This window comes from Myotis davidii, unplaced genomic scaffold (assembly GCF_000327345.1).
Source record: "Myotis davidii unplaced genomic scaffold, ASM32734v1 scaffold355, whole genome shotgun sequence".
NCBI lineage: Eukaryota > Metazoa > Chordata > Mammalia > Chiroptera > Vespertilionidae > Myotis > Myotis davidii.
Genome location: NW_006286818.1, coordinates 186,166 through 200,463, shown reverse-complemented (window position 1 = coordinate 200,463; position 14,298 = coordinate 186,166). Strand labels below are relative to the sequence as shown.

Here is a 14,298-nt window from a genome sequence, read left to right as displayed (position 1 = left end):
CGCCCCGTCTGCCCTGCCTTGAGTGTGACGGGACGGTGCCCCAATCCCCCAATCGGCCCTACCCTGAGCGTGACTGAGGGTGGTATCACAACCTCCCGATCGCCCTGCTCTGTGCATGACGGGGGGCGGCACCCCAATTCCCCAATCGGCCCTGCTCTGAGCCCGACCAGGGGCTGCACCTAGGGATTGGGCCTTCCCTCTGCCACCGAGGAGTAGGCCTAAGCCAGCAGGTTGTTATCTCCCAATGGGTCCCAGACTACAAGAGGGCACAGGCCGGGCTGAGGGATCCCCCCACTCCCGAGTGCACAAATTTTTGTGCACCGGGCCTCTAGTGTATAATAATAAAAGGCTAATATGCAAATCGGCCAAACAGTGGAACGACCAATCACTATGTTGCACACTGACCACCAGGGGCAGATGCTGTACGCAGTAGCCGCCCTCTGGTGGTTAGTGTGCTCAGCTAGAAACTGGGCTCACAACTTGCGCGCTCAGTGGCAGTGGCGTGAGCCTCTCTCACCTCCGCAGCAGTGCTAAGGATGCCCAACTGACAGCCATCGGTCTGACATAAACCAAGGGCTTCCAGACTGTGAGAGGGCAAATGCCGGGCTGAGGGACACTCCCCCCCCAACCCCTGAGTGTACGAATTTCGTGCAACAGGCCTCTAGTCCTATAGAATAAAGAGGCAATATGCAAATTGACCATCACTCCAACACACAAGATGGCCACCCCCATGTGGACACAAGATGGCTGGCTGGGGAGGGCAGTTGTGTGCAATCAGGCCAGCAGGGGAAGGCAGTTTGGGGGACTCAGGCCTGCAGGGGAGGGCAGTTGGGACTGAAGGCCTGCGGAGGGGAGGGCAGGTAGAGGTGACCAGGCTGGCAGGGGAGGGCAGGTAGAGGTGACCAGGCCGGCAGGGGAGGGCAGTTGAGGGGAACCAGGACAGCAGGGGAGGATATCCTATCTAATAAAAGAGTAATATGCAAATTGACCATCACTCCAACACACAAGATGGCCGCCTCTATGTGGACACAAGGTGGCCTGCAGGGGAGGGCAGTTGGGAGGAACCAGGCTTGAAAGGGAGGGCAGTTGAGGACAATCAGGCCTGCAGGGGAGGGCAGTTAGGAGTGACCAGACCTGCAGGGGAGGGCAGTTGGGGGGAACCAGGCCAGCAGGGGAGGGCAGTTGGTGGGGACCGGGCCTGCAGGGGAGCAGTTAGGTGTCAATCAGGCTGACAGGGGAGTGGTTAGACAGTGATCAGGCTGGCAGGCAGAAACGTTTAGGGACAATGAGGCAGGCAGTAGGTAGGCAGGCGAGTGGTTGGCAGCCAGCAGTCCTGGATTGTGAGAGGGGTCCCAGATTGGAGAGGGTGCAGGCTGGGCTGAGGGACACCCCCCCAGTGGACGAATGTTGTGCGCCGGGCCTCTAGTCCTATATAATAAAAGCCTAATATGCTAAGTGTCCGGTTGTTTGGTTGTCTGTTGAACCAATTAAAGCGTAATATGCTAATGATATGTTAAGGCTGCTCAACGACTTGTTATGACGTGCACTGACCACCAGGTCGCAGACACTCTGACCAGTATGTTAGCCTGTTGCTGGGGTCCAGCCGATCAAGACTGAGTGAGATGGGCCAGACACGCCCTGGACTCCTCCTGTGGTCCCTTCCCGGCTGGCCAACTTCCTGCATCTCTCCCCGGCCCTGATCATGCACCATGGGGCCCCTCTCCTTGGTCTGTGCCCTCTCACAATCCAGGACCCCTTGGGGGATGTCTGAGAGCTTTTTTTGGCCTGATCCCGCAGGCCAGACCATGGGACCCCACTGGTGCATGAATATGTTGTAGACTAGTTAAACCTAGTTAAAAATGGAAGCTTTACACATTATATAATTTTGGGGGGTTAGCGTTATTTAATCACATTTTCCTATCCTGTATAATAAAAGCATAGTATGCCAATTGTTCCCTCAATCGGAGGGTTGTCCAGGAGTTCAAAGAGGGGGTGGGGCTGGCCAGGTTAAGGGAGGGAGGCTCCAGTGGCAGCAGCAGCTGCTAGGGACCCTATAAGTGCATGAATTTAGTGCACTGGGCCTCTAGTCCACTATAACAACATATTGAAATGTCTGTAAAAATAGAAAAGTTAGGCCCTGGACAGTGGCTCAGTTTGTTGGAACATGGTCCCATACACCAAAAATGGTTGTGGGTTTGATTTCTCATTGGAGTGCATATGTTTTTCACTTTCTCTGCTCCCTTTCTCTCTCTCTCAAAATAAATAAACATATTCTCAAGTGAGGATTTAAAAAAAATGGGGGTGGGGGCGGCTGCTTTATATTCTTACCTTGGGCTTTAATAGAACTGAGAACTAACAAGGAAAGGCATCTATCCTTAGTCAAGTATGTGACATTTAAGGCCTTTGGTTAGGATTTCTGGCATATGAGTATGCTGAGTATAGGTCAGCAGTTTTCAGCTTTCTTCATCTCATGGCACATAAACTAATTACTAACATTCTGTGGCTCACCAAAAGTATATTTTTTGCCAATCTGACAAAAAATAGGTATAATTTTTATACATTTGCACAAGATGGCTGTTGTTGTGTTGGCCATTGTCATTTTTTTTATTTCACAGTCTAAGGCAGCGGTTCTCAACCTATGGGTCGCGACCCCTTTGGCGGTCGAACGACCCTTTCACAGGGTCGCCTAAGACCATCCTGCATATCAGATATTTACATTACGATTCATAACAGTAGCAACATTACAGTTATGAAGTAGCAACGAAAATAATTTTATGGTTGGGTCACAACATGAGGAACTGTATTTAAAGGGCCAGAAGGTTGAGAACCACTGGGGGAAAAGAGGTCAGTGCTCTAAATAGGTATTGCATGTTTTAAAAATTCTTGCAGCACACCAATTGAAAATTAGGTAATCAAAATAAGGGTGTCTAGTCACCTTATACTCAAATTCCTGATAATCTTTTTATTTATTATGATTCTTTGATTTTGTCTTATATCTGGAAAAATATGCACATACATATATACATATATGCATCATATATAAATAGGTGCACAAACATGTTCATTGTTTGGCTGTGTGTCCAAATCATCACTGATATTTTCAAAAGGCAGGCAGTTTGATTAGGCACATCTGACATTCTATGTGTCAGCATTCAAATGTAGCTGTTCTACATAAATATCTAACCAAAGGAGTTTGCCACAGTTTTATTACTTACTACACAACAGACAGAGATTTGAAAATACAGAGTTTTGAACACCAGAATGATTTCATTAGCCTAATACTGGGCTAATTTGTTGCTTAGAATATGGCCAGTTATTAGCCTTATGCCTGCACTGTGCAGCATTTAACAGCATTTATTCCTTCTTTGTTGGCCCCTGTGACAGCTCTTCTTCTTTTCTGATTTATCTTCTTCATCGTCTTCATTGGGTCTCACATTCAGTCATTGAGAAGCTAGGCGCCCTACCTCCCCTCCCACCTGCCTCAGGATTTGATCCTTCATCTTTTTTTTTAAATATATTTTTATTGATTTCAGAGAGGAAGGGAGAGGAGAGGGAGAGAGAGAGAAACATCAATGATGAGAGAGAATCATTGATTGGCTGCCTCCTGCACACCCCCCACTGGGATCAAGCCCGCAACCCGCAACCCGGGCATGTGCCCTTGATTGGAATCGACCCCGGGACCCTTTAGACTGCAGGCGGACACTCTATCCTCTGAGCCAAACCGGCTTGGACAATGGTCAGCAAACTGCGGTTCGCGAGCCACATGCGGCTCTTTGGCCCCTTGAGTGTGGCCACGAAGTTTCAATCGCAGTGTACGTGCGCGCCCGCACGTGGTATTTTGTGGAAGAGCCACACTCAAGGGGCCGCAGTTTGCCAACCACTGGGCTAGGGCGATCCTTCATCTTTACATGCTGTTTTCCATTTTAGTGACCATCTATGGGTGGGTGACTCAACTCTGCAGACTCTAAAAAAGCAATTTTAAAACCCAATTTTATAATAAACCCTGTTCTGACTATTTTTCCTTGGGGTCCTAGTTTCCTATTTCTAGCTATCTGATTTGCATCTCCATCTCAGCATCAAGCACATGGCAGAGGGAACAAGTGCGAAAGCCAGGAAGTCCCTGACATCATTAATTATGTGTGTATGCAACTGTACGTGCATAGGAACATACATATGTGCTTCCCCATGCAATCTAGAGTGGAATTTAGTGACTAGAGGAAAAGTATTCTGATTTAAAAATTTTTGTTTGAGAAAAGTTCTTGATCTGTATTTTATGAATATAGTAATAGATTATGATAAGTAAGTTCTACTGGTTATATTGCAGGGTGGTCCTTGTTCTTCATCTTCTCTTTCCATTTTTTCCTCTTTTATGCCCTCCTTTTTCATTCCCTGGAAGAGAAATAGCTCAGGAAACTGTCTGCCCGGCACTGGACTGGGAACTTCCGATTCTTACAGAACCTCCCTGGGCGTGGCAGTCCCTGACGCAGTAGCGTTGCTTGGGGGTAGGAATCTTTGCAGTGGCCACCAGGCAGTGACCAAGGTTGCTACCTGCAGGTGTTAGCCTTTGCAGAAACTCGGCTGGACATTATTTTTCCCTCCAATGCTCCGTGTCTGTGACACACACACATGTTCCTGCCCCCTGCTGAGGAGCATGTCATGCTGAAGACTGGTCATGGTTTGTAGTCAGTGTGTTCTCCAGCGCAGTGTGCGCTTACCTAGAGCCCTCCTTGTTATTCCTCCTTCGTTGTGAGTTAACGTGCTTATTAGGCACGTTTTTAGATTCTTTGTCTTTCTTAGGATCAACTTTGATTTATATAGGAGTTAAAGGGAATTGTAATTAAACTTGTACTTTTTAAAAACTAAACTCCATGCCAAATAAAGTAGTCAATTAGGTGTCATTGTTTTATATTTATCTCTTACTATCTTTACTATTAGATTTTTTTCAAAAACCCTATTTTACTGATATTTGTAACCTGTTTATTACTAGAATAAATAATATTACATAAAACACCATAGGTTGAGATAATTTCTAAAAAACACAGAAATTGAAGAAATTTAAGAACTCATTTTAGACTTAGGTTAGCATCTATGTATAGAATCACACTCTTATCAAGAAGCCTTCCATAATATTGCTTTTAAAAAAGACAACCAAGAGGAAATGATTTAGTTCTTTTAGCTTATAGAATTGAAAAAAGAAAAACATGCCTTCTGTTTTCTACTTTAGGAACATATTTTTAATAATTGATACTACTGCAATGGTAACTTTTTATAGGTTCCTGTTATAAAGTTAAACATAAATAATTGAGGATCATGCTTTGATCATGATCAAAGGGTAGAAAGGTCAATAGAGCAGCAATCAGCACCAGGTCTTTTAAGAGGTGAGGAGAGGTGATAGGAAGGAACTTTTTCTTCTTAGGGAAACGAAGTATAACATTTTAATGGTAAAATAAATCTTTGCCCTTTTTAAAAAACCTGTAAAATGGAAATGTCTTCGTAGTTATTTTTTAGGATTAAATAAGATAATACATATAAACAATTTAGAGTAGTACTTAGTATTTAGTAAGCCCTTAATAAATTTAGCTGTTGTTATTCTTATTTGGATTTCGTTTTTAACCCTCACCTGAGGATATTTTTCCCATTGATTTTTAGACAGTGGAGGGAAGGGAGGAGAGAAAGAGAGAAACATCAGTGTGAGAGAAAGGCATCGATTGGTTGCCTCCTGTTCACACCCAGACTGGGGCCAGGGATCGAGCCTGCAACTGAGGTACATGGCCTTGACTGGGAATTGAACCCGTGACCCTTTGGGCCATGGGCCGATGCTCTAACCACTGAGCACTGACCAGGGCTCTTATTTGGATTTTAAAAAAGAGAAACCATACTCAGGGACAGCTGATGATAAATATACCTGCAATTTAAGATTTAATGAAGAATTTATGATATTAACAATGATACCCAGCTTCTTCATCTGTTTGTTGAATTGCTTTGGGCAATTTAGCATAAAATTTAAATTCCTTATTCTGGTTTAATAGAATGCAATAAATTTAATGACTGTCTTACAAGTGAAATAATTACATTTATCCTTTTTTTTTTAACTTTGTTTCAGGTTTCCCCTCAAAAAACCTATAAGGTAAGTTGTTCAGTTGTTCTTCATACATTTAGGTTAAATTTTCATTAGAATTATTTCTTTGAAATTATGGTGGATTTTTTGTGGCTTTTGTAATGTGGATTTTAGTTTAAATTTTCAAAATATTTTACAAATTAGAATGTAATAGATGTTTCTATTTTTTCTAGAAGATGACATTGTTTTGATAACATTTTCAATGTTTTTAATACAAGCGTTTTATTTTTATTTATTTATTTTTTAATCTATTTTATTGATTTTTTACAGAGAAGAAGGGAGAGGGATAGAGAGTTAGAAACATCGATGAGAGAGAAACATCGACCAGCTGCCTCCTGCACACCTCCTACTGGGGATGTGCCCGCAACCAAGGTACATGCCCTTGACCGGAATCGAACCTGGGACCTTTCAGTCCGCAGGCCGACGCTCTATCCACTGAGCTAAACTGGTTTGGCTAATACAAGCATTTTAAAAGTTCAAATTGGTATTAAGGTCACTCCTTATGAAGAGGTTTACATTTTTTTTTCCTTTTATTTTCCCCCCCTTTCCTCTTCTTTTTATTATCATTATTTCTTTTTATTGCTGACTCTATTAGAGATTTTAAAATCTATTGTGACTGTTTTTGGTTGTGAATAGCTTAAGGGAGTGTAAATGGATTACTAGTTTTTGATGTGTTTTATCATCTGGTAACTGTAACTACCTTTAGTTAATGAACTTTGGCAAACAGAGTCAGTCTTAATTGCTTTAAGACAGTAAAGGGAAAAATCCAAAATGTTCAGATGTCTGTGCCCATATCTATATCTGCACATTTATTAATTTCCCAGGATTAAATGCCTCTTTCTTAACACTTGTTCTTCAACATCTCTCTCTCATCTTGTCATAAATATTATTTAAATGTAAGTAGTATGTCATTCCTACTACATTTGTAGTATATTTATCATTTTTAATGACACCAGAGGTCAGGATACCAGTGTTAATCTTGGGATTTCAGTTAATTAGTCGTGTATGCATTATATTCAGTCTTATTTACTGCCTAGCTGTTATTGATCAATGTAATTTGATAGACCATAAGAAGAAGAAGAATTCTTGTGTCATCAGGGCTTGCATACGACTCCTGTGACTAGAACTATTCGCAGGTTTTAAGTGCAGCTTCCCAGTGATTTTTTTTCAACTGCTAACATCAGTGCTATATTTACACAGTGATTTTAAGTCTGACCATGGCATACTTAGGTTTGGGAAATGTATTGAATTACTTGTAGGCGTGGTTTTCTTATCTGTTAAATGAAAATAATAATGAGTAGCCTTTGAAAACCACTAAAAGAATTTAAGCAGTATATCTAAGAATAAAACAAACTTTATTGCTGAATACTACTTTTCTAATTTTAAGCACTTTTTATAACCAAGAGCCACTGCATTACATGTAGCATAGCCTGAATTTTAAAACTTATGGAAAAAATAGGGAGGTTTATGAGACAGTGTAAGGTAAACTGATTTCTTGGTCTCTCACTGTAAGACACACTTGAGATTTTTAAATTAAGTTTTTATTCTAATGACTGTTCTGGAGTACATATTTGGTTGCTTTGGTTTGATTTAGGCATGGAAGTATTTTGAATCGAGAGTCACCAGCTGATAAGAAGCAGAGAGTTGAGCGCAGTGCATCACATGATTTTGACCCCACAGGTAAAAAAAAAACACTGTCTGTTCTTCCAAAGAATATTGAAAGCAGTAGCTTCAGAATACTCTCACTCAAGCTGCATAACTGCCTGAGCACCTGTTTCAGAAGTAGGACTTCTGTGTAGGGCTCCCCTGCTTCTTCAGTGACGACGTAAACTTTGCATTCAAGAGAAATGCAAGCAGTTTTAACTTTCAATACTTTGGATTCCACTATGGAAGCTTCATTGTAAAGTGTATCATATTTAAAAATAGTGATTATAATAGAAATAGTGTTTATATCATAATTGGGTATTTTGTTACAACCAAGGACTTAGAATTAAAATAAGTCATAGGTATGAACCAATGAGTAAGTAGTATGTCATAAAATTAAGTCTACAACAACTACCAATTTTTGTAGTCATTTAAACATTCAGGTCTGGAGTAGATAAAATGCAACTTCAAAATTAATTATCATTTTAGAGTAAGCAAATGAAGAGACCTTTTCTTCAGTCAAAGAGGATTCTGCACTCAGAACGTCTTTCACCCTTTCCTAGCGTTTTCGTGTCAGTGACCTACTGAAAGCCTTTATTTATCCAGAGTTTGACCTCCTCTTGTAAAATACAGGCATTTGCTTTCTCCTTGTAAATGTACCAAGTATTTAATTTATAAAAATTACTTGATAATTCTGCTTTCACCATTTGAAACTGATGTGTGTTCTTTGTGCACATACTATTTTATTCAGTGGTATGTTCCTGTGACAAAAGATAAAGTAAGTAAATGCTGAGGTCCCAGCTACATAAATAAAATGTATCTGTTTTTAGATATTTTCATTTAGAAATAAAATTTAATTTTTAATAGAAAGTAAGTATATTTTTGTGTCTCATTAAGATGCTTCATGCTTTTACTTTTGCTATCTAGGAAGGAAAGAAAGTAAATAGCTAATAACTTACCTGCATCTTCGGTAGTAGGTAAAAGTGAAACCTCAGTCATTAATTTAGAAAGTTTTGGTGGTGGGAGTATGTAATATGTAACTTCTAGATCTCCATTAAAAGATACCTTTTTAAAAAATTTCTGACACCTAATTTTGACTTATTGTCTTGCTTGTGAGGGTCAGTTTCTGCCTGTGTTCATAAAAGTATTATGGTCTTAATGATTGACTTATTCTGTAGTGTTCGTCTGTGATGTGACACATTTAGCAAGTAATATGTAATGCTTCATAATGAGATTATTACAGCTTTTAGTGCTTTTGCTGTCTCTAAAATTTTTAGATGATGTATTTTGTAGACTATTCATGTTTTGTTTTGTTTGAATATATTTTTATTGCACTGTCTTTTCTTTGGTAAATCTGTAAAATATGTCATTATCTGTGCTGTTTATGACTGTTCTTAAGTGCTGTCACCTGGATGTTCATACTTTGTTTGCACGATTTAACTTGATCATGATTCGTTCCTTTCCCCCATTAGTTTTTCCCTTACATTGGTCTCCATATTTTCTATATCTCTCTCCTTTTCTCCCGCTCTTGTGCAGATAGCTCCTCCAAGAAGACAAAGTCTAGTTCAGAGGAGAGTAGATCCGAGATCTATGGTAAGCTCATATAGCCAATCAGCCTTGCCCCTGTGGAGCTTGCTTCATGCTGTTTCCTCTTTTGAATAACTACAGCCTTCCTGTGTCTGCTCTGCATGGCATGCTGTGCTGCAGGGAAAGGGAGCCTGGGGCCCATGTGGCGGTGATGTGGAAGCTTAAGGTTGCTAGAAACTAACATTGTCCAGTAAGAATAGGCCACGTTCCTCATCTTCTCTTTCATTTTGTTCATGTAAGGAAAGTGTCTTTAATATCTTTGGGTCAGGTTCCTCCATGTAACATGAATAGGTGTTGAATTCTTACTATCTTCTTCTTTTCCCATTTGCAGTTTGGATCATGTAGAATTTGTGTGATTTAATGTGTGTTAGCGGTTCTTTGGATCTTTTACTTTTTATTTGTTTCTTTATTTTTAATCACCTCATCTTTTGGAAATGCTTGTATGATTTATCCACAGTAGCAAAAATACCTTAAGTTTTTATTTTTGTAACATGAAGTATTTGTCTATGCCTTTCATAAGTTTCCCCAATTTCAAAATGGCACCTTTTAAGAATAATTTTTATGAAGAGCAGGTTTCAGCAGAACGCTCAGCTTTGTAACAGGTGATTGAAACACCAGTATTTCCAGACTATGTCCTGTCTCCCAGGCATGAGAGAAGCCACCTTGTGACGCTCACACATATTTCCCTTTGCCTTTGCCTAGTTTTACTTTCCCTCTTTCCTTGTTTTGACATCTAATGAGTTTTTTTGAGAAAAGTGAATAGCAGAAGTAGGGCCTGGGACCAATTCTTTAAAATAATCTCTGGGAGAATAAGAAGGTTTTGGTTTTTTAAAAAAATATTTTTAGTTTTATTGATTTCAGAGAGAAAGGGAGAGAGAGAGAGAGAGGAGAGAGAAACACCAATGATGAGAGAGAATCATGGATTGGCTGCCTCCTGCACACCCCCCGCTGGAGATCGAGCCCACAGCCCTTGAACAGAATCGAACCTGGGACCCTTCAGTCCGCAGGCTGATGCTCTATCTACCGAGCCAAGCCAGCTAGGGCAGAAGTTGTGTGTTTTTGAAGAAGATTCCAAACTCAGCCTCAAAGGAAAACTATGTCTCTCTAATACAGCCAAAAGTCTGTGAATAGAAGTTTCCCCAGGTGTAGCTGTTCCTAGCTTGATAAACATGAAAGGAAAATAATATACGACACTTTATAATTTATATCTCCTGATAAAATTATGAGGCCTCAGTGTTTGGTTATAAAGCAGTAAATGCTTCTTTGTTAGATACATATATACAGGTCTTTGCTTGGGTTTTTATGACCAGAGTTTTCTCTGTGTAGTTAGTAAACCTTTTACAGGACAGTAGTTCAATAGGAGATGTATACCATGCCAAACACATGTCAAGTTTATGTTTTTTCTTCCTAAGTATCCACATAAGTAAGAAATAGCTTCTGAATTTCTCGAGACTTTTTTCTGTTCTCTATAAAGAGTTTCCTTTCTTTTATTCTCACCTTAGGAACGGGGACACTACCGTTTTAGCCCCATTCATTTCGATACCTTTGCAACTTTCCATTTTCCCCTTACCCCCACCCCATTTTCCTAGATCTGTGGATCTGTGGTCTGTATGAAAGCTTGTTGTTTGATTTGAATGTTAATATTCCAGTGATAGTAACACTAGCTAACACATGCCATTGGCCTGGCAGTCACAGGGAAGTAGGGTGTGGATTCTCTGTGTGTTTGTTTCTTGACAACCCTTAAAACGCCCTTTTTGGGAGAAACGGAACCACGAGTCCCCAAAAAGTACTTACAAAAGGATGAGTTTGTGAGAACTGAGTTAGCATTTTAACTTCAATCTCTTTGACATCACAAATACTTTATCAACTGTGTAAATAGACTTCAACTGTGTAAATAGACTGTGTGCACTTAGCATGGGTAAAAAGAATCTCTCATGTCTAGGGAGCCAAGGAGAGCTGGGACATCCTGGAAGATGAGACTAACAAAGCAACTGGCGACATTGCTTTAATGTAGGGTCTCTTAACCAGGCAGCTTCTAACTTGTGAGATTATACATTGTTTTGGAGTAAAATTTATTAACTGGATAATTAACACAAATGTCATTTGTTCACTTAGAAATTATCTTTATTTTCAACTTTCTGAGCCATTTTCAAAGCTGCTTTACCAGATGGATTTACTTTGCGCATTTAAAAAGGAGCCCAAGTACATGTTTTGTCGTGATTCCTTTTGTTAATTTTCTGCCCTCGGCATAGTTCCATATTACTTCCCTGTCACCTATTCCCCCGCACCTTTTGGGGTCTGTTGATGATCTAGTATCCAGGTGTATTTTCTGATCTGCAATTTTCCCCAAGTTGTTATTCTCCCTGTTTTCCTCTTGAACTTTGCAAAGAGCATTCTTGCTTTTCTCTCTTTTTCACTGATATTGTCATGGGGAGATTTTGTGGGATGTGAGAGTTAGCAAGGGAATGTTGAGTTAGACTACTTCTTCCTCACGTCTGTCTAGGTTTCATGAAGAGACACCAGCTGATAGTGTTTTGCACAATAGAATAAGCCATGCCTTTTTGAAGCTGCCTGACTCGGTTGGGGCAGATAGAACAAAACACCAAAGACTCGCCTTGAGTCATGGACATTTAATTCTCTTCTCGCAGTTCTGGAGGCTGGAAGCGTGAGCTCAGGTGCCAGCATGGCTGGGTTGCGGGGAGCGCTCTTCCCCTGGCCTGCTCTGGCTCATTCAACATGTGCATTTTGTGGGGACACCAGCATGCAGTCCATGACAGGAAAAGTGTTAGCACTTGAGACATCCTGGTTTGGATACTTCAGAGTACATATTTTTAAAATTCATATATTTTCCTTTTTTAATGTATTTTTATTGACTTTATTGGGTGACATTGGTTAATAAAATTATATAGATTTCAGGTGTACAATTCTATACTGCATTATCTGTATATTGTGTGTTTAGTATCCCATGTCTAATCTCCTTCCATTACCATTTAGCCCCCTATTACTTTCTTCTACTTCCCCCACTCTCTTCTTTAAAATTTTATTTAAGCTTCTCATATGTGCAAAAGGAAAAGTTCTTGGTTTGATTCTTATTTTCCCCAAGTTATTATTTTCTCTGTTTTCCTCTTCAACTTTGCAAAGAGCATTCTACAGTATGAACCTTCAATGTACTTACAAATTATTCACTTGTTAACCTCTTGAAATCTGACATCTAAACACATACTATCATGAAACAGCAGTTTGGGTCCCTGTGACAGACACCATCTTGGATGACTCAGTGAGGTCAAAGCCAGTGGAACCCAAAGCACCTGCAGCTGACAGCTGTGAACACGCCCTGTGGGGAAGGGAGTACAGCTCAGAATAGGGACAATCAAGGCTGAGACTCAAGGCAGACACAGCCTCTGGGCTAAGGAGTCCCTGATCACTGGACGACTAATGGATTCAACATCTCAGACCTTAGTCAGGCTGCCCAGAGCCAAATAGGACTGCCGGGGTTCTTGTCCTGGCATCAAGAAGGGTTCAGGAATCTGGAAAAGGGACTGTGCGTAGATGACATAGGAATCCAGAGACTAATAAAGAGTCCAGAGACGAGATACAATTTTGAAAGGCATTGGGGGTCAGAGGACCTTCAGCTAAAGGAACTGAAGATTCCCTCCTTGTCTAGGACCCTTGCTTTTATTAACACAATTTATCCTAAGGCAAGGTGGAGATAATACACTTCAAAGGGTAAGAAGCATTGTCAGTTTGGGGAATAGCCTACGGCTGCTGCTCGGGTGTTTGGCCAGGAGGAGGCAATAACATGTAGATTAAGATGCCCTTTAACTGTCTGGCAGCCACAATCAGTTTCCTATTCAGGTTTGGGGAAATGCCTTCAGCCATTCCCAACAGGTGACAACATATGTGACTCGGCCCTTGGTCAATGGAAAGGACAGAGTTCTATCATGTCCCCTTAAATTGCTGCCAGGCATTAAAGGAATCACTTTGCAGTGAGTTTCTTTCTGGGCCAACAGTTCTTAGAGTCCCCATTTCAATGTCCAACAGTTCTTAGGTGTACATGTCAGCAATGATATTTCAGTTCTGGATGGTGGACAGACGGTGGCAATGCAGGTCCAACCTAGTTTGGTCCTGGGCAACCTGCAGTGACGCACAGCTGCTGACTGTTAGCGTAGCAAGGCGTCTTCACCATCTCCATTTCTGGACTGTCTCTCTTCTGTTGTTCTGGGGCCACTGCTATTCTGTGGCTGGAGCAGTCCTGTCAGTTCCTCTTTGGAATTCGTTGTTGTAGGAATCCACATGGGCTTGGAGGAGTTTTCTGGAAATATACAAACACATTCTCGACCAAAGGTTAATAAAGGAATCATTTTTATAAATTAGACTTGGGATTCTTTTCATTTTTTGCCCAATTTTCCTTTGGCTTTTTTTGACACCATATGTGTTTTCATGGGTGTCTTTTGTTAGCATTACAGAGATTATTCCCCTATCCCCACTTTTTTGATTTAAATATTAGGAGGCTTTTGGAACCTTTTCAATGCAGTCTTAATAACTTTTAATTTCAATTTTTTGTATAGAAATATGACTGCTTTGGATTATTGCATATTAAGCAATTTTTGAACCATCAATAAAAAATTATAGTTAATACTTAGGATCAAGTTTCCTGTACAGTACAATTAAGTTTCTTGAATATGTATTTATTTCAGTTAGCCAATTTAAATTAGTTTGAAATAGGTTTATTATTATTTTTAACTTTACTTGTCCTAGGTTATAGACATGATATTGTGCATAGGCAACCCTAATGACTCCACCAGGAAAATACTAGGCTTAATAAATGAATTTAGCAATGTAGCAGGATACAAAATCAACATCCACAAATCTCTTGCATTTTTATACACCAGTAATGAACTCCAAGAAAGGGAAACTAAAAAAGCCCAACAATCCAATTCACAATTGCT

The 14,298-nt window shown here is 40.5% G+C and overlaps 1 protein-coding gene across 7 annotated transcripts in view; it reads left to right on the top strand.

The window, feature by feature from the left end:
* The window catches only part of ARHGEF12 (Rho guanine nucleotide exchange factor 12), a 198,434-nt gene that overhangs the window by 20,681 nt on the left and 163,455 nt on the right, over positions 1 to 14,298 (top strand). For 3 of the 7 annotated variants that reach the window (XM_015560641.1, XM_015560640.1, XM_006758719.2), the window contains exons 1-4: positions 4,658 to 4,746; positions 6,104 to 6,127; positions 7,713 to 7,798; positions 9,299 to 9,355. In XM_015560641.1, coding sequence (XP_015416127.1) covers positions 4,673 to 4,746; positions 6,104 to 6,127; positions 7,713 to 7,798; positions 9,299 to 9,355 — 241 coding nt within the window. In that variant the 5' untranslated portion in view covers positions 4,658 to 4,672. Of the gene's footprint in view, positions 1 to 4,069; positions 4,138 to 4,657; positions 4,747 to 6,103; positions 6,128 to 7,712; positions 7,799 to 9,298; positions 9,356 to 14,298 lie in introns of those variants that run through there. The other 4 variants (XM_015560638.1, XM_015560643.1, XM_015560639.1 and 1 more) reach the window with 4 other exon arrangements.